This window comes from Phalacrocorax aristotelis, chromosome 7 (assembly GCF_949628215.1).
Source record: "Phalacrocorax aristotelis chromosome 7, bGulAri2.1, whole genome shotgun sequence".
Lineage (NCBI taxonomy): Eukaryota > Metazoa > Chordata > Aves > Suliformes > Phalacrocoracidae > Phalacrocorax > Phalacrocorax aristotelis.
The window spans coordinates 7,766,332-7,786,157 of NC_134282.1; the positions used below are offsets into that span (position 1 = coordinate 7,766,332).

The window sequence follows — 19,826 nt, forward strand, 5'->3', positions numbered from 1 at the left end:
AGTTGTCCTGATGCATCATCTTCTTTACAGTTACAGATTAAAAAAGAGACACTGATCTTCCAAAATAGCCACCAATATCTGCTATATGCCCACTCCCCTCAATATTGCCAAGTTTCTTGGTGTTTAGATACCTTGCGAAGAAAGAATCAAAAAGAACGGTTCGTTATTTTACTGCTGAATTTGTGTTCATGGCAGCGAGTGGATTGGCAGTGTATACGCAGGTCTGTACAGACGAGCCATGTGTTTGCACTCAGGTGTGTGCATGCCTGGCTCACCACACTCCCAATAGCACATCTCTCAGCATCCTTCGTTCCTTAGCTTCGTCTGAAAGATGCTGCTTTCTGTTTCTCCACTTTAAGCAGTCATGGCTGAGAGCTGCAACACACTATCTCCTTTCATCTGCAGCCCTACCAACCAGCCTCAGGCAGCCTTGTAATACAAAAAGAGAATTTATACTTAGTATGTCCTCATTTTGGGGTTTTCCTTAATCCCTGGTTGCACTTTCTTGTTCTGTTATTCCCCTGACTGTACCTGGCACCATGGGGAACCATGCTAAGCTCAGGTCCAGGTTTTCCTTCCAGGTGTTGTAGGCAGAAGCCAGACACCATCCCGAGTAGATCACTGTTTTGGTTGGACCTGGTTAGATGGCACTGTGCTAAAATCACAGAGTTTCTCATCACTAGCCAAGCTGTGGAAAACCAAGCACTGGCAAGCTGGTGTTATTTTGTCCTAATGCTTTGTACTCACACTGCAGTGCCCTGCAGTACTTAAAATGCTCAAACTACTTACCAACTTTGCTCAGACTCCTACTCAGACTGCCACTGACTAGCGATACGATTCTCTTAAGCTGCCTTGATCTGGAAGGTGCTCGAGCAACTTAAAATGCCATGTATAGGCTGTGTGTTCTGGGTACTTACACGGCTGCGAGCTTTAGTAACTTCAAGGAATTACAATGCTGTATTACTTTATCAATTATATTCATGTGTTCACCCAATAAACAAGTCCGATTCTGTTAAACTGCTTTGATCTCGAATGCTCTTGAGCCCCATACGGTGGCATTTGCAGAGTACACACATCACATACTTAAGGAGTCATATGAGTTCTCAAAGGACAACAGAGTTAATGTGAGGGCACGGGATATTTGTTTAATCGCATATGGCCTGTTTTTAATGATGTATAAAAAATAAGCTTCAAAAGTTGTTGTTTTCTGTTATGCAGAATTTACCAGTCCAATGAATCATGTAAATCTTTTTCCCTGGTTTGGTCATGTCATCTCTCCAGTCATTTTGATTGACAGAATTTTGTTAGGAAGGGAAAAATGAAGTGCAGGAAATTACTGACTCCTGTCAGAAGGAAAATCAAGCATTTTCCTTTATTGAAAACTGTGTGTTTCTACAGCAAAAATAAAGATTAGAACTGCTTGAAACACACATTTGGGGATTTATATCATGCAATAAAACAATCATGTGGAAATGAGAAGCTAGATAAATAGCTAGTTTAGAAAAGTCCCAGCATCTACACAGATTCAGAATGGAGAGAGAGTGCAGCTTGCTGTAAATAAAAAGCCAGAATTTCAGCTTCCCAATCAGGTAGAGACACCTCTAGAGATTAAAACACGGAGATGGAGCCCACTCTTCATTCTAATCATGTCACTTGTTTACTACAAAAGCAGAAATGGTGCTACCTGCTCTTGAAGTAAGATCTGATTGTGAGCACAGCATAGAAAATGGGCAGTGAAGTATAATTGCAGCAGCTGTTCGTGATCCCAAGCACTCCAGCTATTCAGCGCTCAAGCAGTTGTGTTGGTGACATTTTTTCTGTTATTAGTGTTTTGCCGTAACGAAGTCAATTTAATGAGAAGATGAAGCTGCTGGTGGTACATACAAAACGAAGAAATCAACCTTTAAAAATCAAAATGGTGACAATAAAACTTATTGTAATGTAAGGGGAAAATATAACTTTGTCTGGCAGGGGACTGTGTGAGACATCCACAAAACCCATCCCGGAGTAGCATTCTTAAGGGTTTAATTTCTGTAATCATGAGCAGTTGGAGTTCTGCTACATGTCAGCCAGGGAAACTAGAAGTTAAATGTTTAAGGTACGTGATACAAAGGGTCAGTAGCCAACTGTAGCAGGGCACTGCATGTAAGGGAGCACTTCCACAGCAAGGGAGCAGACTTTTTCCATCCAGGAAACCTTTCCCGTCCCTCTTGGAAGGGCCATTTTCCAAGGGTTCACAGGGTGCTCACCCCCAGCTAACTCCCCTTACCCCAGAGATGTCTCCCAAGGCAGGTAGAATTCAGCTGCAGCCATTTGCCAGAATAAAACAAAAACGCACTAAAATTGCTTGGGCTTCTGGTACGATTTTGCAAGTTAATTTGGCCTTTCTAGCAGCATGCAATATTAATAACATGCAGCTTCAATGGACTCAACATCCTAATGCTTCTTTTTGTAAATCTTTCCCTTTAGGAAATCAGTATATCAGAGCCACCAAATAAAATGAGTTCATCTAAAAATAGTCAAATGTTGACAAGATTTTTAGTGAAGTTTGACTGAGGAAGCTTTGTAAAATGAAAGCAGCCCAAAAAGTGACAGATGGGTACAAATCCTCTCATAATCTTTAAATCCCCTAGTTTTAAAAGTGGCATTCTTGACTAGCTAAGGCTGGGTTAATTTTGTGCAAGAATGTTTTTTCCCGCTGAAGCTTTATTGGATGTTAATCCTATTCCTTCAATTTAGAGCATCTCTAAACATCTGGAGTGGTCAGTGACTACTCTGTACAAATACAAGTTTAGGATATGTAAAGGCATTTTGGCATTTAACTCTGGTATGCCAGGTAGCTAAAGCCTGCTAGGAGATTCTGGTAGTGTTTTTGTACTGTAGTCAATAGATTTTTATTTAATGGATGGCCCATCTCCCCAAGAGTCCTGTAGAAAGTGAGTTTCATTACTGTCCAACAAAAAAGATGAATTTCATTTTTCCCTGCCATGAAGCAGTCATGAAAGATATTGCTATTTAGGCACTGCATCCAGAGCCAGATGTCAGCCCAGAACATGTTTTCTTAGCTAATATTTGCCAGGGTGCCCTGTGTTTCCTGGAGCCACCTGCAAGGAAAGCAGGGGGCTGCTCTTCCACACATCCTCCCAGGGGGGACCAAAAGCTCATGCCTGGCCTGCGTGTCCCTCCCTATGGGTGCAGTTTGCATTAGGTTTCATCTGAAAACTTCTAGCCACAGTTGATGTGCACCATTGCTTGAGATGCTCACTGTCAGTACCATAGCGTTTCTTAAAGGGAGTTTTTATGCTAGCAGTCCATGTCCCACATTGCCCCAATACTCCTGTTTTAGCAACAGAAATTTCTGCTGAGATAAGATGTAGCCATTAGCACCACAACACATTGCACTTTGTCTCTGGATGAGATGGGGGTTTGTACTCTGCCTCCCCCAGCCATGCCCAGGTGCTGTGCTCTCCATGGGCATCGCACGGTCCCTCAGGTGATGCATTGTCCTCCACTCCTTGCTCCTGGCATGGTTTAGTGTGTAATGAATGGATAAGGAATTAAATCAACTACTCGTATTCAGCCTGTGTTTCTGTGCTTTGCAGAAGACTGGGTCTGCTTTCTCTAGTAGCTGCAGCTGTGAAAACCAGCCCCGAGCTTAAATCCAAGGCTTAGACATTCATTCCAACTGAAGGACTGCAACCCGGTGTAGATCCAGTCCCGTGAGCATTTGCTGTTTCTGGCAAAAGTACAGAAAAGCAAAAATATCCAAGATTAAACTTCAGCCCAAGAGGCTGGCAAATCCATCTGCTTCACACAAACGTCCACACTAGTGTAGTCACGCTGGGAAAAGGTTAGCTTTAATCATCGAGGGGCCAATGCTGCCCCTCTTTCAATTACAGTGCTCCCTTTCGGGCAGTGCAGGCAGGTGTTTTCCCCCAGAGAAAGTGACTACAAGGAGAAAATGAGAAAATTAAAGCAGTAAAATTGCACCGGAAATCTATTCTATAATTTAGGATAATAAATACCTTGCAAAGAGCTTTACCAGGTAAAGTCATCATTACGTTACATCGCAGTGAAGGTGAAGTAATTTATCTTTGCCGTGATGTTTATCTCAAGGTGGCTTGTGCGCAGCAATAGCCCAATAAAAATGCAGAACAAGATCTGTTGGGTTTGTTATGCCCACCTTCTTTAAAATAGGAGTATTGTCTTATAATGCACACTCTTGCTTGGACCATGCTTATGGTCTGTGTTTGACTGGTCCTTTTAACAGAGGGCTCGGTCTTTGGGCAAACACGGGAACACGCTTTCAGTAGTGGTGACTCGTCAGGTGTTTAAATCCTTGTCCTGACAAGGATTTTGAGAATATTTCTCTTCCAGTCTCAGCTACAGCCATTACCAGTAAGGCAGGGTACGGGCATGCCCTGTTGACAGCATTAGGAAGAGCAGACGTCTGTAATCTCACAATGACACAGTGACAATGGTCCTGCAAGAACATGTGACACTGCCAAATATGAAATGACCTGAGCATAAAAAATGGTTGGAAGGCTTTATGTAAGTTTTTAGGTGGGGTTTAAAGAGCAAGAAGAAAGTCATGCAGTAAACATAAAAACAACAGTAGCAAAGGCAATGGGTTGCAGAGAATATGCAAGAACAAAAACAGGAGAGCTGTAAAAAAGCTGTGAGGAAGAAAAGAGCCAGAAATGATGTCTTTTTCTGAAGCAAAAGCATGTACAGGCAAAGGATGGTCATAGTAAACAATGTGTTTCTAGTATCTCGAGGGATGTTGCTGGGTAGGCTTTTGTGTGCTGTGGTGAGCCCCCCTTGACAGGGGTGTAGCAATCCAGTAAATTTATTTCCTGATGTGTTGCAAACACGTTGACACAGCAGATGTGTAACTAACAGTGCTCGAACGTGTCGGGGCAACGTTTGTTGCTGTGCTGGAGGCTTCTTTCTGACAAGGAGAAAACCAGAGTGTCCTGCAGGCCGCCACGGTTGGTGGCTTTCTCTCCAGCTCAGGTTGGGTTTTAAAATGACTTTTAGGTATTTGATCTCAAGAACATCATCCAAAACAACTCCCTTCTCTGGGTCTTAAGTTGCTGCAGTGAAAACTCGGCATTGTGCTTTTTCCAGATAATGCAGTGGGAAGTTTTACTCTTTATAGAGTCAGATGATGACTACTGAATTTATTTAATATTTGCCTTGCACACAATGCTTTCTTTGGCATATTTAATTTCTTTTACACATTAAAGCTACATGTTAAACTTGATCACCGCGAACCAGTGCGCTGTTTTTCTGCACAGGACCATTACCTACAGCAGAAATCACAAGGCGGTCACCAAGGGTAGAATTTGTCTCTTTTCCCTTTCAATATCTGCATTATAGACATCCAATTCTGGACAACTTTTCTAGAGCTTTTCAGTAGTCATTAGAAAGAAACCAGCATTTCTAATGTGATTCATCCGTTTATTTTAAGCATCTACTTTAGTATGTGAAGAGTCATATCCTAAACGTGCCCGTTCTTTTCCATTGGTGCGAATTAGCTTTGCTCACGGGTACGACACAGGCAGACAGCTCTCGTGGGGAGCTGAACACCAGCCTAAGGGTGTCTGTAGGTGTATATTCAAACCATATAAATGACATTTCAAGGTGTAGGTTCAATGCAAACCATGCGACTCTCTAACTTCCTACGTTACGGTCTTCCAGCTTTCCAGAATTTTGCCAATATTTGTAAACAACAGACAGGTATTTAAGCCAGCCCAATCATGCTGTATTCTTTTGCTCCATTAAAATAAATTTTTATTATTCATATAATTACAACCTTTCAGCAGAAACTCGGAGCAGAAATAGCACTTTGACAGGTGCCTACTTGCCTGTGAAATACTCTTCACATCCTCATCAATTTTTGAAGTAGGTATTTAGCTATTTGAATTTGTAGCTAGCAGTTGATTTTTCAGAACCAACATAAATGTTAACAATACTTGGTTCAGGATATTTGGTAAAGATATATTTGGTAAAACCAAAAAAATATATTTTTATATATGTGGTGAAACCTCTGTGCAGTGCAGGTGCAACGGTGACTCTACGGGGCTGTGTCAGTAAGTTACGGATTTTTTTTACTAATCACGTGAAGTGCTCTGTTCTTACTCAAGCGTGTGTAATTATTTTCAGTCTTACGGTATAAATGCCATGTACTCTTCACTTTGGAATTTACACATTTGTAGCAATTTTTAAAAATAATTTTTAAAATCTACTATTACCAAAGTCCCACAGAAAGAGAAGGAACCAGCACAGCCCAGCAGAGTGCTGAGGTTCAGAAGTGTAACAGAAAATTATTTTTAACCCATTTAATGGTTTTAATACTAATTATTACTAACTGACCATTTCCTTTCTGTGTCTTATCAGTTAAGTCTGGAAAGCATCATAAACACACAAACTTATTTGTAGACGGTTACTTAATTCAGTCGTAACTAATGGTAGAGAGTCAGTCCAGGTTTGTGCTCAGGGGAGGGGTGCTTTGATGGCTCCTGCGTTTGGGAAAGGTTGCTCCTCCGCATTGCAAGAGTGCTTATAAAGGGGTTCTTCGGTGATGCTGCATTCATTATCACCGCCTGATTGCCATCTTCCCTGTTTGTATCTTTGGCTTCATGAAAGACTTTAAAAGTACATAAGCTCTGGAGAATTAAAATCACTATTTGAGGTTTATTTTGCATAAGTTTTTGTTAGATTTCATTTTAAAACCTTTAGATTCAGTTGATGTGCACCATTACTTGAGATGCTTGCTGTCAGTACCGTAGTGTTCTTCCTCAATTTCAGACGCACATTTCATGAGCAGCCAGACATGAGCATGGATTTATCTTATTTTTTTTATTATTTATTAAAAACATATCAGACAGAGATAGCACTGAAGACACAGCTTGTTGGAAATTCAGCGTAGGTGGCGAGAACATCTGTTCCCAGCCTCTGGAAGAAAGCCATCCATCTTGGCAGAGGTTTGTCACCTGCTGATGGATGCAGAGATAAATGCCTGAAGGGTCTTGTGAGTAGCAGTGAAGGCAGCAAAGTTTGTTCTGCCTACAAACCTGAGAGACTGTTTGGAGATCCTTATTAAATTTTCCTACATCATTACCCAGACAAGCATAAACAGCATTGCTGTAGCAGGGCGGAACAGCACAAAATCATGACCGGATACACCTTTGCAAGACTCTTCATTACACCCACAATTGCTATATTTCAGTATTTAAATTAATACCTTCAGTCTCGCTGCTCCTAGCTTTGCTATATATGAACAGCTAATATTGGGGTTCTGAAAACATTTTAAGAGGAGAATCATTAAGAAGAAGATGTAATAATGTCAAGAACATGCACAGGGATTTATGATCTAAAGGCGCTGCTGTGTTTCTGGAGATCACTTGCGCCCTTGCACACCTCTCTGTGTCATCTGTCCTTGCGCTCTCCCCGTTTGCAGCAGCATTCAGCTCGTGCTAAGCCCTGCTTTGCATGCACAACTGCATTGCACGCCACAATCAATCACTGTTAGCCTTTTCCATTATTTCCCAGAGTTTGAATTATACATGGGGAGATGTAGGAGGAAAAAGAAGCAGGAACAAAAGAAGGCTTTCTGTTCTCAAGTGAAGCTTACTTAAAAACCCTATCCATAATCTGTAACAAGCCATTAAAGTAAAGAAGTTGGTCATAAACAAGCAAAATCCCAGCTCTTCCTTGTGCTATAATATCTTTCTAAGAGTGAGAGTTGCTGAGTTTCGGCAATATCGGTGCTTTTTCCTCCCACCATGTGCATCTTTTCCATGCAGCTCTGGGATACAGGCTGCAGCCGCTGTCTGCCAGTGGCTTCGGCATATCTATAGAGAGGTGTTTGCCTGGGCTCTGTCTGCCAGTTGGATTTGCTGATCTCATACAAAAGGTCCCCCCAAACAGTGCTGTTTTCACTCAGCCATGTGCCAGGAGGATGATTCCGAGGTGACAGCTCTCTCCCCAAAAAATGGACGTTTTGCCTATTTGCAGATGGGCAAAGTAGGGTTTGATACAGAGAACTGGAAGATACAACCAGAAAATATAGAAGGAGAAAAGTACGGACCGAGGTGACTTTTAGCTGGGTGTTGGAAGATGATTAGCCCCAGCATTTGATTAACCTGAAGAAGGGAAAAGTCACCAGCGTGATTTAAGCTGCCGCCCTTGGTCAGGCCAGCCAGCCTCAATTTATAGCTCAGAAAAATCTGCATCAGCAAATTTTGTGTGTTGGATAGTGGAGGGGACGGGGACAGAGTGAGGGTCTTGAATTAAATCACAAACCTCCATAATTGTGTGTAATTCTGGTGTGTTATCACTCTTCTTCCCCTTTTTCCTCTTCCTCTTGCACGGGATATATGAAGTAAGATCTCAGTCCCTTTGGACGGGGTCCATGTTTGTATTTGTAATTTGGCAATACACCTTGGGCACCGAATAAATGACTCTTAAATACCGCCTTGCTGTACAGCTCTGCCTGGATACTAATAAGTTCTTTATTTGTTCAGGAGTTAGGGCAAGTGATCCGTCATTCGAGTGCCTCAGGGCCAGCTGGAGAGCACGATAGGTATTTACATGGTGGTGCTCCATGGAATTAGCTGCAGCCTGATAGGTGGTCGTGCTGCTGATGGGTGTTAGTCTTTCATGAATCACACAATCAGAATCACAATCACAGAATGGCAGGGGTTGGCAGGGCCCCCTGGATCTCACCCCGTCCAACCCCCTGCATGAGCAGGCACACCCAGAGCAGGGGGCACAGGGCCGCGTCCAGGCGGGGTGTGAATGTCTCCAGGGAAGGGACCCCACAGCCTCTCTGGGCAGCCTGTGCCGCTGCTCTGGCACCCGCACAGGGAAGGGGTTTGTCCTCATATTGAGGTGGAACTTCCGATTTTCCAACCTGTGCCCATTGCTCCTTGTCCCGCTGTTGTGCACCACTGAAAAGAGCCCAGCCCCATCCTCTTGACACCCGCCCTTCAGATATTTATAAGCATTGACAAGGTCCCCCCGCAGCCTTCTCTTCTCCAGGCTGAACAAACCCAGGTCTCTGAGCCTTTTCTCATAAGGGAGATGCTCCAGCCCCCTGATCACCTTGGCAGCTCTCTGCTGAAACCCAACCCCAGGAGCCAAGGGATAATGCAGTTGCAGTAAAAAGCCATTCGTCAGATACAAATGCCAGCCGCAACGGAGATTTTTGGGCAGCCCCGCTAAGGCTGAGCGATGCGGAGATGTGTGCAGCTAGCCGTTAGCCACCCTGAGAAGGATTTGCTAACTATGCGTCTTGAGTTCAGTTCAGTGCCTACCCGCTGACACCTTATTTATAGCTGCTGCTTTAAGTCTGGTATTATGTCTGAGGCACCTCAGGAAAGTTGAGGTCAGTTCCTGGTGTTCAAATGAAATTTTGCAGCCTTGATCCTTTAGGCAGGACTGGGATAAAGCCAGAGGTGTCACAGGACAAATTGGATACTTTTAATTATTTTGGTGGGGTTTTTTTTCCAGCTGGGATTTTCATTTTGCTCCTACTTTTTTCCATGTGATTACAGTCCTCGTTACAGTTGAATATCACTAATAAAAGCCTGTTGAGCATCTACCATAACATTTTCTAACTAGATAAGGTCAGTCATGCTCTTGAGAGGCCTCGTGGGGCAGCATGTGGGGCACTGGCATTGCTGACCTTATTGCTGACACTTCAGATCACCGAGCATTGGCTGTCCCTGTGCCATCACCGGCAAACTTCTGCTTGGCTTAAAATGTGGGGTGGATCCTGCAGCAGATTGGTAGCAAACTGGCTCACTCAAAGCCAGTTAGTGTCAGAAACGTAACATCTTTAATATCGTTGGCACTATGATTGTGGAGGGGTTTATTTGTCTGAAATTGCTAAGAGGATGAAATCCCTTTTTTTTGTTTTATTTTTTTGTGTGATCGGTTCTGCAGCTTGTGTTTTACATTAAAATGTGATATGTTTCCAGAATGGGAAATGCAAAGCTGTAGATGATGTCTAATGGATCCATAGAAGATCTCTCTTACAGATCACAGAATTTGGGACAAATCTTAACGCAGCAGACTACACATATCTCACTGTAAAACTTCTGGTAGCTTTTATTTGTTTCTAAACTTTTATCCAGCTCTTCCTTACAAAAGTTAAGGTATTGTTATTTTGAGGGAATACCCTTATCTTTCCCAATGAAAAATGTCCAACTTCTTCCTGAACACCCTAGGTTCACGCGGGCAGCTTGTGTTAACAGAGGCGGGTATTTTGCTGGGCTTGGATGGGTCATGATATCCTCCGGCTCCCTTCAGCCACCCGACAGAAATCCCACCACTTTGCTCTGAGATTGCTCAGCACAGTTGCCAAGCTAAACAAAACCAAGCTGGTTACTGCCTTGGGCCAGTTACTCGGATCTCCGAGGGATGCCTCCACTTCAAAGCATCAATTATATGAAAATGCCCCTAAATTTTAGTTCTGCTGTGGAGGTCTAGGAATTGCAGAAAACATGTTCAACAACATATTGGGGGGCGGGGGGGGAAATCACGTGTAATTCCTGTTTGAAAGCAGTAACTTTTGTTTTTCGCTTTAGACAACGTGTGCTTTTCGGCAAAGGAATGCTGTGTGCTCTCCATTGTTTGAGCTGGGAGCTCCACTTTGTGTGCTCTGCCTGACGCATCTAAACCTCACGCTAAGCTCGACCCTTCGCTCTAGTTGCTTGGCTGATGTAGCAGCTGGTTGGAGCTGTTGCAGGAATATGGTTTGAAATAGCAGTAGCAGGATCCCTATCTGTAGATACACCGCACTGCACGAGCGTCTACTGTCATTTTAGCTTCCAGTGCTTCAGGAGCTCTTACAATCAGAAGAGTTCAGACTTTGCAGCTTGTGTGCAAACGCTAGTGTTGCACTGACCACACAGGCTGTGTTTCAGCCCGTGGATATCGAAAGCTCACAGGGAAGTGCCAGCAAGAGATTTCTTTTCCTCTCATGTACAGACCTTAGTGCAGGCATTTTTTCTTGTCGTATCGCTGCAGGGCTGCACGGGAGGTTTAACTGCTGCAGAAAGCCCAAGCCAATCCCCAGAGGAGACCGCACGTGTGGTTTTCTGCACTTCAGTTAGCCTGGTGACGTACAGAAATTTCTAACCAGAAAAAAATAAACCATTCTCAACATATTTCTACTTGCAGTGTTTTAAATGGCTGAGTGGGATGTTCAGGTGAAACTAAATACGGGAGGGATGCCAAGAAATCAACTTTTGAATTGAAATGGAGATTCCCTTTGTACTAAGATTATTTTTCATATAGACGAGAAATTAATCACACGGCGCTAGGGTAGCGCAAAGGTGGGAGCGCTCCCTGTTTCAGCTGCGCTATTGATGAGGCCATGTCAGAGCAGTCTGGAAGATGGAGAGGCTGCCCAAAAGGGTTTCCATTTTTCAGTAATTAACTTTCATTACTAGATGCACAAAACTTCCCTCCAGCTTGTTTTCCTACCTGGAAAACACTTTTAGGCATTTTTTACATAGCTGAGTGGGAACATCTGCATGAATCTGTTGGTCTGTAAGTATATCCCAAATATGATGAATGTAATATGATTGATGGTAAACAGGATTGAGTTATGTATATGTACTCATTGATCAGACAGGAAAAGAGGATCTTTCCACATAGAAGTACAATATGGTTCTCTGTTTCAAATATAAAATCTTAAAATAGTACTGCACGTGGCCAGGTAGGTAGGAATTGTTTCACAGTGGAAATTAAGCTATGATCTTGTAAAGATTTGAAGTAATTTCTATGTATTTCTAAGAATCCAGTGTTTCTTTTAATGTATTTTAAAAGTAGTTCATTTAATTTTAGGGGGGGGGGGGGAATTACGTTGAGATGATTAAGGAATTATGAGACTTTGAATTTTCAGAATGGTTATTTTTAGGTTTGTGCTTTACAGAATTGACTTTTGAAGAAGAATTTTGTTAACTGAAAGAAAGGGCAGGTGCAGCTCATTTTTAGGAAACACCAGCACTGAGGGGATTCAGGGACGAATGCCTATATGATGTGTAGGCTGTTCAGTCCCCTACCCCTTGCAAGACGTTGGAGGGAAAGGAGGTGGGTACTTTAAAAATGCACATGTATTTTTGAAAGGTATCGTGAGTGACCAGAAGTTTATCTCATTTGCAGGTGGTTAGCCCAGTAATTTGCCAAAATTGTTTATTTTGGAGATTAAAATAGCATTTTCTCTAATCTGCATAGCTTCTGCTAAAAGAAGTTGTGTAGTTATTTAAACATTTCAATAATGTATAAAGCAGTAAAGGACGAAGAAGTGCTAATGAGCACAGTTAGCTTGGCCTTTCACAAAGTCTTTGATGAAGGTTAGATGTCATTAGAGGAGCTGAAAATACACGTGAGAAATGGCGCCTTGGATTAGAAACCAGCCAAGGAGGAGGCGCGCAGGTCACTGGGATCCAGTGAAAGGTCGATCCCAGCGGAAGGTTTTACTGTGATCCCACCCCAGTTACAGGTGCTTGGGATCATTTTTGTTCGGAGAACTCTTGTTTTCAGTACCTGATATGTCCCTGCTTTTCTGTGCTTGCATGGTTTGGGGAGCATCAGAGGAAGGAAAGGACTTCAGCCCCTGTGACTCCCACAGTTCCTCTCACTGCCGTAGCACAAAAGCAACATGAATGTCTGCTGCTTGGTTTTATTGTTGCTTATCTTACAGATAAGCAGTGGATAATTAGATTTATTTTTATGGCTTTGGATTAGAATCGGTGCGTCACTTGGCGAGTGTGTGGAGGTGGCATTTTGCAATCTTGATGGTCTCACACCACTTTGTATCCATATTCCTGGCAACTGGGAAGCAAAAGGCTCCCTTACCCTTCCTCATATACTTACTTACAGTGCCTTTTTCAGTCCTGCCTATTGCACTGGCTATACTCAATGTTTTATTTGCATTGCCTGAGGGGTGTGTGCAGAGCATGTAAAATAGACATTCAGGAGACACATGGCTGGCCTTGACGGGAGGAGCTGAGGCAGATGGGCACAGAGGACAGCTCTATTAATGATAAAAATGTCACATATCTGCCCTGAAAACTACTGGAGTCTTATTGTTCAGGATTTAAAGTCCCTGTAAGGCAAGTGGAAATGCATGGTCTGTAAATGAGAAAGAAGCTGCATGCAGTGTGAGTTGCTTGTGGAGAGTAAATATAAATCTATATTTTTGTTTATCCCACTTTTTGCACTGTTGTGAGTAATTCTGTTTCCTTCTGGAGATTATTGAAGCTTGAAAATACTAGCTCTGGCTTAATTATTGTGTGAATTCAAGCTTGAGCACTGTTGAAAAAAGGTGGGGTTTTTTGAGTTGTATTTTGTTTGGTTTTTAATCAGTCCAGCCAAGTAAGTGTGGAATTTCTTGACCTGCAGTTGGTCTGAATGCATTTCTGCTCAAAGGGCATGGTAGACCTCTGCTCTCCGGCGGTCAGGCAGCACAGGAGTGCTGTAGTACACCATCAGTTCGTGAAAGGGGATCCAGACTTAGCAAAAAGCGGTTGGGTGGGTTGATTTAACGTACCTCCCACCTGACTTGGAGTCACCGATAACTCAGGACTGGCCGGATCTGTTATTCCAGTGTCAGTTCAATACCCGGGTAAGGGATCCGGCTGCTTCAAACCTGCCACTACTTTCAAAGACTGTCAATGCAGGGCTCATTCTGTGTACACAGACATTTTCCGCAGCTCTGTGTTTGACCCTACGAAACACAGACTGAGAAAGCTGAGTCCACCTGAGCATGGTGCAGGTCCAGTCACCCAGGATGTTCCCTTTCTAATTAAGGTAACTGGGATCTTTTTGTCTGCAGCTTCACAGTGGTCCCAGCTGATGCAGCCCACTTTCTCCTTCTGCAGATAATCTCAAAGGCTGTGCATCCTTCTCCTGTGAAGTTTTGTACACCTCCAGTCACTGCCTTGTCATTTTCTGGTTTCTTTGTATGTCTCACAGTCTCTCTCTAAAAATTAATATTGATTACATTTGGGTTTTTTCCTTCTCTTGTCACTTTGCTTTGTTTCCAGAGATGAGATTATACTAATCTCCCATTGCACAGACTTGTGTTTAATACAGATGAGCTGTCACAAGCCCTACCTGCGCGGGAATTAATGTAGCTTTTTAACCCTCTGGGGTTTAATGCTTTTAGGCTAAACGCTAAGAGGATGGTGTTGGTCTCCCCAAAGGTAATGATGATGGTCTCTGGTTTTGAGCCCGTCATTCTGCCTGTTCTCTTCTTTTTCCCTACGGAGTGAAGCTGAGTGAAACTCCACATCCGACGTGTTAGAAAGCTGGGAAGAGGCAGCAAAGCAATCTGCTGCTTCTGCCATGATGGCACCACAAGGTGCCCAATAGCGGTTTTCACACCACCTCGAGGTTTGATGGCAGCATCATGGGAGTGGGAAATGATGCCCAGGAAACTCATAGGAGAGAGCCTATGGCACTGGCCCATCCAAACTGGGCTGCAAAAGATGGGCAGTGAAAGTGTTGGGATAAATATCTGCAAAGAAAACAGGCTGACCCTTTAGTTGAAAGAAGAGACCCGCCCTGGGATGGAGAAGTAGGTGCAGAGGTCTGTATAGGAACACTGGTGATGTACGTGTTGGCAGATGGAGCTATGCAGACGCAAGCCTACAGAGGAGAGTGGGGGCTGGCCAGAGGCTGGACTTGAGAGAGGAGAGGAGGGGGATGAAAGGGTCTTCAGACGTGCTTGTGATTAGAGAAGCAAAGAGGAAAACTAGGAGAGAAGAGTGTCTCACCAGCCAAGAAGTGCTGAGCTGGCTGTGCTGGAGGCAGGTAAGTGGAATGAGAAAAGCTCACTGTCTCTGCTGTGGCTGGAAAACACTGCTGTGGTCTCAGCAGAAGCCGTTTTAATGGGGAGCCTGGGGGAGAGGCTGCACTGGAGGAGGCATAGCGTGCAGCTGGAGGGAAAGAAACCTCTGTCAGTGCCTGAAAATGGCATCTTCAATGAGCTCACAGGTGAGACAGGAAAGCAGTGATAGCCATAAAAAACAGCAAGGGTAATGATGTTTTTTTAGAGAGGGGCATTACAAAGATGTGCTGTAGAAGAAAAGAGCCAGAGAAGGACAGGGATGAGGCGATAATGAATAAAAAATGTTAAAATCAAGTCACTAGACTAGGAGGACGGGTCGATGGGAGGCAGCACGTGAACAGCCTCGGCACATGTTGTGCAAATGGGGAAGCAACGGTTAAAACGTAGGAAGGGGAAGTCTCATTTCTCAGTTTTGTCTGAGAAAGAGACTCTGTGCAAAGAGCCACAGAAAAGGGGGGGCGGCCCAGGAAAAGCATTGAGAAGGCAGGTGTGGGAGGAACAGTTGTTCAGGAGGGAGAGCCTTGGTGGGAGACTTTTGCCATTTAAAAGCCTCAGTTAAGGGCAGGGTGGAGGTGTGATTTCTCATGAAGCAGGGATGGGCAAAAGTCCAGGGTCAAAGAGAGCAATGAGGGGGAAGAGGATGGGAAGAGGTTACATGTGCTGATGGCCTGAAACCTGTGGGGCGTGAGAGACTTAGAAAACAGAGGAAAAGTCAGCAAAGAGGGAGAAAAGAAGTGACGTGGTGAGCACCTCTTGAGATTAACTGCGGTTGTGCTAATGGATTAGGATGAAACGAAGGCACTGGGCAAATTTCAAACAACTTAGGCCCTCTGGAGCCCCAGAGCTCTGGTCCTCACCCTGAGCTGCCCTGGCAGCGGGGATTTGGAGCCAGGCATCAGCAGGATTTTTTGTCGCCACACACTAAGCACAAGATCTCCAGCAGCTGCGGGGTGAGCTGGATCATGCCTGTGCTCTCTAATGCCTCTTAATATATTAATCAGGTCTTGTTTGCACTCCGGTGACTTTTACTCCTTTCAATAAAGTGGTTTTCTAAAAACTGGTAAAGCCGGTGCAGCCTTGACGTTTACAAGGTGCTTTGTCTCACGCTAAAATACAACACCAATACTCTTACCTGACCTAAAAATAAAAAAAAAAAAACAAAAACCAAAACCCAAACCTATCTCTGCAGCCAGTATAGTAGAGGTTTTAAATTTTCTGGTGATTTTCTTTGTAAACCGCTCAGCAGGGTATTATTCAGGCAGCTGCATCAAGGGACTAATATAACATGTGTTCTCAATTTTGGACCTTTATGTTGGGAATTTTCCGTTGTGCAATTGCATTAAATCTGAGGCGGCTGACAACAGCACGATGTTTTCTAACTCTACACAAGGTTAAATGACTGAAATAAAAATAGATGGAAAAGAAAACAAAGTAAAATAAGTTTGCTTTCTCATGTAACGGCAGGCAGTAGCGTGAGGTCAGAGACTTAACGATAGCCCAGCCATCAGTCAGGGACCGTGAAACAACTGATCCTTCCTAAATCACTTTGGAAATTATCTTGTTTCAGACACTCATTCTCTCTCATTCAAACAGATCTTATAACCAAGAAGACCGTGTTCAAAGTTGCAATTTATATAAAAATTGTGGTAATAATGACTATATTTGTGAAGCATCTTACTTTCCAAACACCAGGGTTCTAGGATGTTATTTGCAGTATTTTCCTTACTAGGAAACGTATGATTTTTACTACTGCCTCTAGGAAAAATACCCGCTGGGCTGGTGTCAGGGAGAAGGCAGTCTGCGGCACAGGAGGGTGGTCTTGCACACAGGAGAGTCAGTGAATTTAAAAATGCAAATGTTGGGCCAAGGTGGCAGCTAGAGGTAAAGCAGGAGCTCTCATCTTCAGAAAGAAGCATCAGTTGGGTGGTGGATCACGGAGCCTTGCAGCCTCCTGCGTGCTGCGTGGGTCTCTCTCCTGCAGCACACAGGGATCCCTCTGGAGGTGGTTTTGGCTCTGTACTCCCATCTAACCGGGCTTTCAGGTTTGTCCCCGTTTCGCATCTCACAGGTTTTGTGTTCAACCCAAATTGCAAAGGCGGCTGTTCTTTCTCTCTCTGAAGTTCAGACGAAATGTCAGCAGGTACCAGCCCTGTCGCAGATCAGTCTTTGATTGATCCCTGTTGCAGTCTCTTGCAGATTGTCAGCACGGCGCTGCTTGAACGTTTGTTAAGTAAAGTTTCATAAATAAAAGCAAAGGAGGGTGCCGTTTATTGCTATAATTTTTTTATTGCAGCAGAGCTTTATGCATTTGCAGAGTTACTAGCTTTTGTTCAGGTAGAGAATGAGGTGGCCACAAACGCTACACCCCATTTTGTTCTGCTTAAATGACCAGCTGCACCCCACTACAGTAGTTTGTACCTTCATTATTACTTTGTTGTCTTTGTGTTTTGAATCCAGGTATTTTAACCACCAAGCCCTCTGGCGTTAGGGCGGGTCTGTTCACCAGGGTACTAAGGCCAGACACCTGCACCCGAACAGGGCGGGCATCCAGCCGGCACATGCCCCTTTCAGCACAACCTTCTTCACACCCTTTGGTGTGATCTCATTTAGCCTTCAGAGGAGATATTTCTCAAGCAGGCAGCTCATTTTGCTGGGTTCCTTGGGTGATCCTGGTGGACAGGTTCCTCTGCGTGCCCTGTTGTTAGGTGAGCCGTTAAGTTGTGCAGATAGCAGGGGGTTTAGCAACAAATGGGAAACGATATCCATTTAGGTCTGCAATGTGTCCGTCAATTGTGAAAAATAATATATATATATATATATATGCCTGTCTTGTGAAAAAATAGCTCTAGTTTAGGGCTGTGCAAGACAGACCATTAAGTTAAAAATAAATCTTCAGAACACGGTGCATCTAAACACAACTTGTTTATTACTGGCGATTTTATTTATACCAGTCACGGGATATTCAACTACTGACATGGGAACAGCAAAACATAGTTTTTAATTCTGGGTTTGGACAGCGACGCAACAAGGGGCAGCTCTGAGAATTTAGCTTTAAGACCACAGAGCATAGACTTAAACCCGAATATAGTTCCCTAGGAGCAAAACCAGGGGTCAGGATGCCACTGATGGCGGGCAGTGCTGGAATGCCCTGTTGCCGGCATTTTCATTAAAACTGCGTCTTTGGTTAAAACATACTGCTCTTGGTTGAATTTCATCACAGGGGCCCGGCCTCAGGCGTGCTGGCCCCGAGCGCTTCTTCCAGAGCACCCCAGCTGTGGAGGCACCTTTTTTTAAATGAATAATCAGATGTAAATTAACAACAGAGGTGAAAACTCAACCATGTGCTTCTCTGGTCTACCTAAAAGGAAGAGAAAGCAGCCAGTAAGTTAATTTTATTTGCTGTCGAGGGATACTAGAGTACCTTCTGTAAAAATTTCAGCAGCGCCATGTAATCTAAACTGAGTGCCAGGCACATTCCCTTTTAATGTTTGTTAGTGTATATCTAAAAACTTACTTGCCATCTTTCTATGCTAAAATATGAATGAATTTGTGGCAGCTGATCCAAAGCCCGTGCAAGGAATATTTGTAATAGCTGAAGTTTTTATGAATACAGCTCCCACTAGGTAGAAGGGGACAATACAGAAAAGGCACGGTCTTAATGGGCTCTGCTTTGCTCAACATTCATTCCACTTAAATGAGGAAAATAAAAACTATAGTGTTCTCACTTAAAAAACAGTCAGTTCTTCCAATATTTTCCTGCCACCTTAGCCAACAAATACTATGTCTGTTGGATATGGTCGTCAATGACTAATTACATTTTCTGTGTATTTAAAGGTTAAAGTAATTTAAAATGTCAAATCTTTTCCTCTTTTCAATAAAAAAATAAAAAATCTGACTTCAGTTCTTGAGGGGGTGAGGGGAGAGCGCTCTGTTTTACCCATGCATGGTCCAGTGCAGTAGTTTCAGTTCACAGAAGCTGCGAGTGGGCTCTGGGGCTAATTGGTACTTTTCTCTTATTACTTTCCTTGGCCATTAGGAAAAGCCTGGTCTCGGACAGAGACTGGAATACACTCCTCCCACTTCAGCCCCTCTCTGCCATCATTAATAGGAAGAACATTTTCCTGCTAATCGTTTATATATATATATATATATATATATATATGTATATATACACTCCATATATTTGTTTTGCTTCCCATTCCCTTCTATTTTTTCCAGGTACAACTTGTTTGATCGCGCTGCTGTCCGATAAAGAACTCACAGTGGCCAATGTTGGCGATTCGCGAGGAGTCTTGTGTGACAAGGATGGGAATGCTATCCCCTTGTCACACGATCACAAGCCCTACCAACTGAAAGAGAGGAAGAGGATTAAAAGAGCTGGTGAGTCGTAACAGTTTTGCTTTGAAGGTTCATTGTTTTTCTTCTCTACTCTGTCAGTAATATAGACTTTTCCCCTGAGAGAGCCTGAAAAGTACCAGGCTGAGGCATCAGCAGATAAAATCTTCCATTATTAATACAGCACTTTGCAGTGGGATTTCATGGTGCAGACAGAGAATTGGAAGCAGATTGACCTATCCCTTAATAAGCTAGTGTTGGAGTAAGAAGAGCAGCCTTCATCTTCAGCAGCCAGTTGACTGTCCCGGCCAGTTCCCTCGTGATCTCTGCAGGGAGCAAATTAATAAACAGGAGCAGCAGCATTACAGGCGGCTTCACACCAAACCGCACCAGCAGCCTTTATGTGAGAGGCTGGGTCTGAAGCTAAGTGAGGTTTAGTTCCTCAAATAAGCGGAGCATGAATCTAATTCATCAAAGCTATTTTTTTGTTCCCATGTAGTGACTACTAATGAGCAGAAACATGTAAATTATAGCAGGAGTACGGGGAAAGAATGTAAGAAACAGCAACCTTTATGCAATAAATCTTTCTCACTTTTAACACTTGTCAGTTTAGAGACCT

At 43.5% G+C, this 19,826-nt stretch overlaps 1 protein-coding gene across 5 annotated transcripts in view; it reads left to right on the forward strand.

Moving 5' to 3' along the window:
* The window catches only part of PPM1L (protein phosphatase, Mg2+/Mn2+ dependent 1L), a 111,793-nt gene that overhangs the window by 78,296 nt on the left and 13,671 nt on the right, over positions 1-19,826 (forward strand). For all 5 annotated transcript variants that reach the window (XM_075098565.1, XM_075098566.1, XM_075098569.1 and 2 more), the window contains exon 3: positions 19,091-19,252. In XM_075098565.1, coding sequence (XP_074954666.1) covers positions 19,091-19,252 — 162 coding nt within the window. The remainder of the gene's footprint in view (positions 1-19,090; positions 19,253-19,826) is intronic.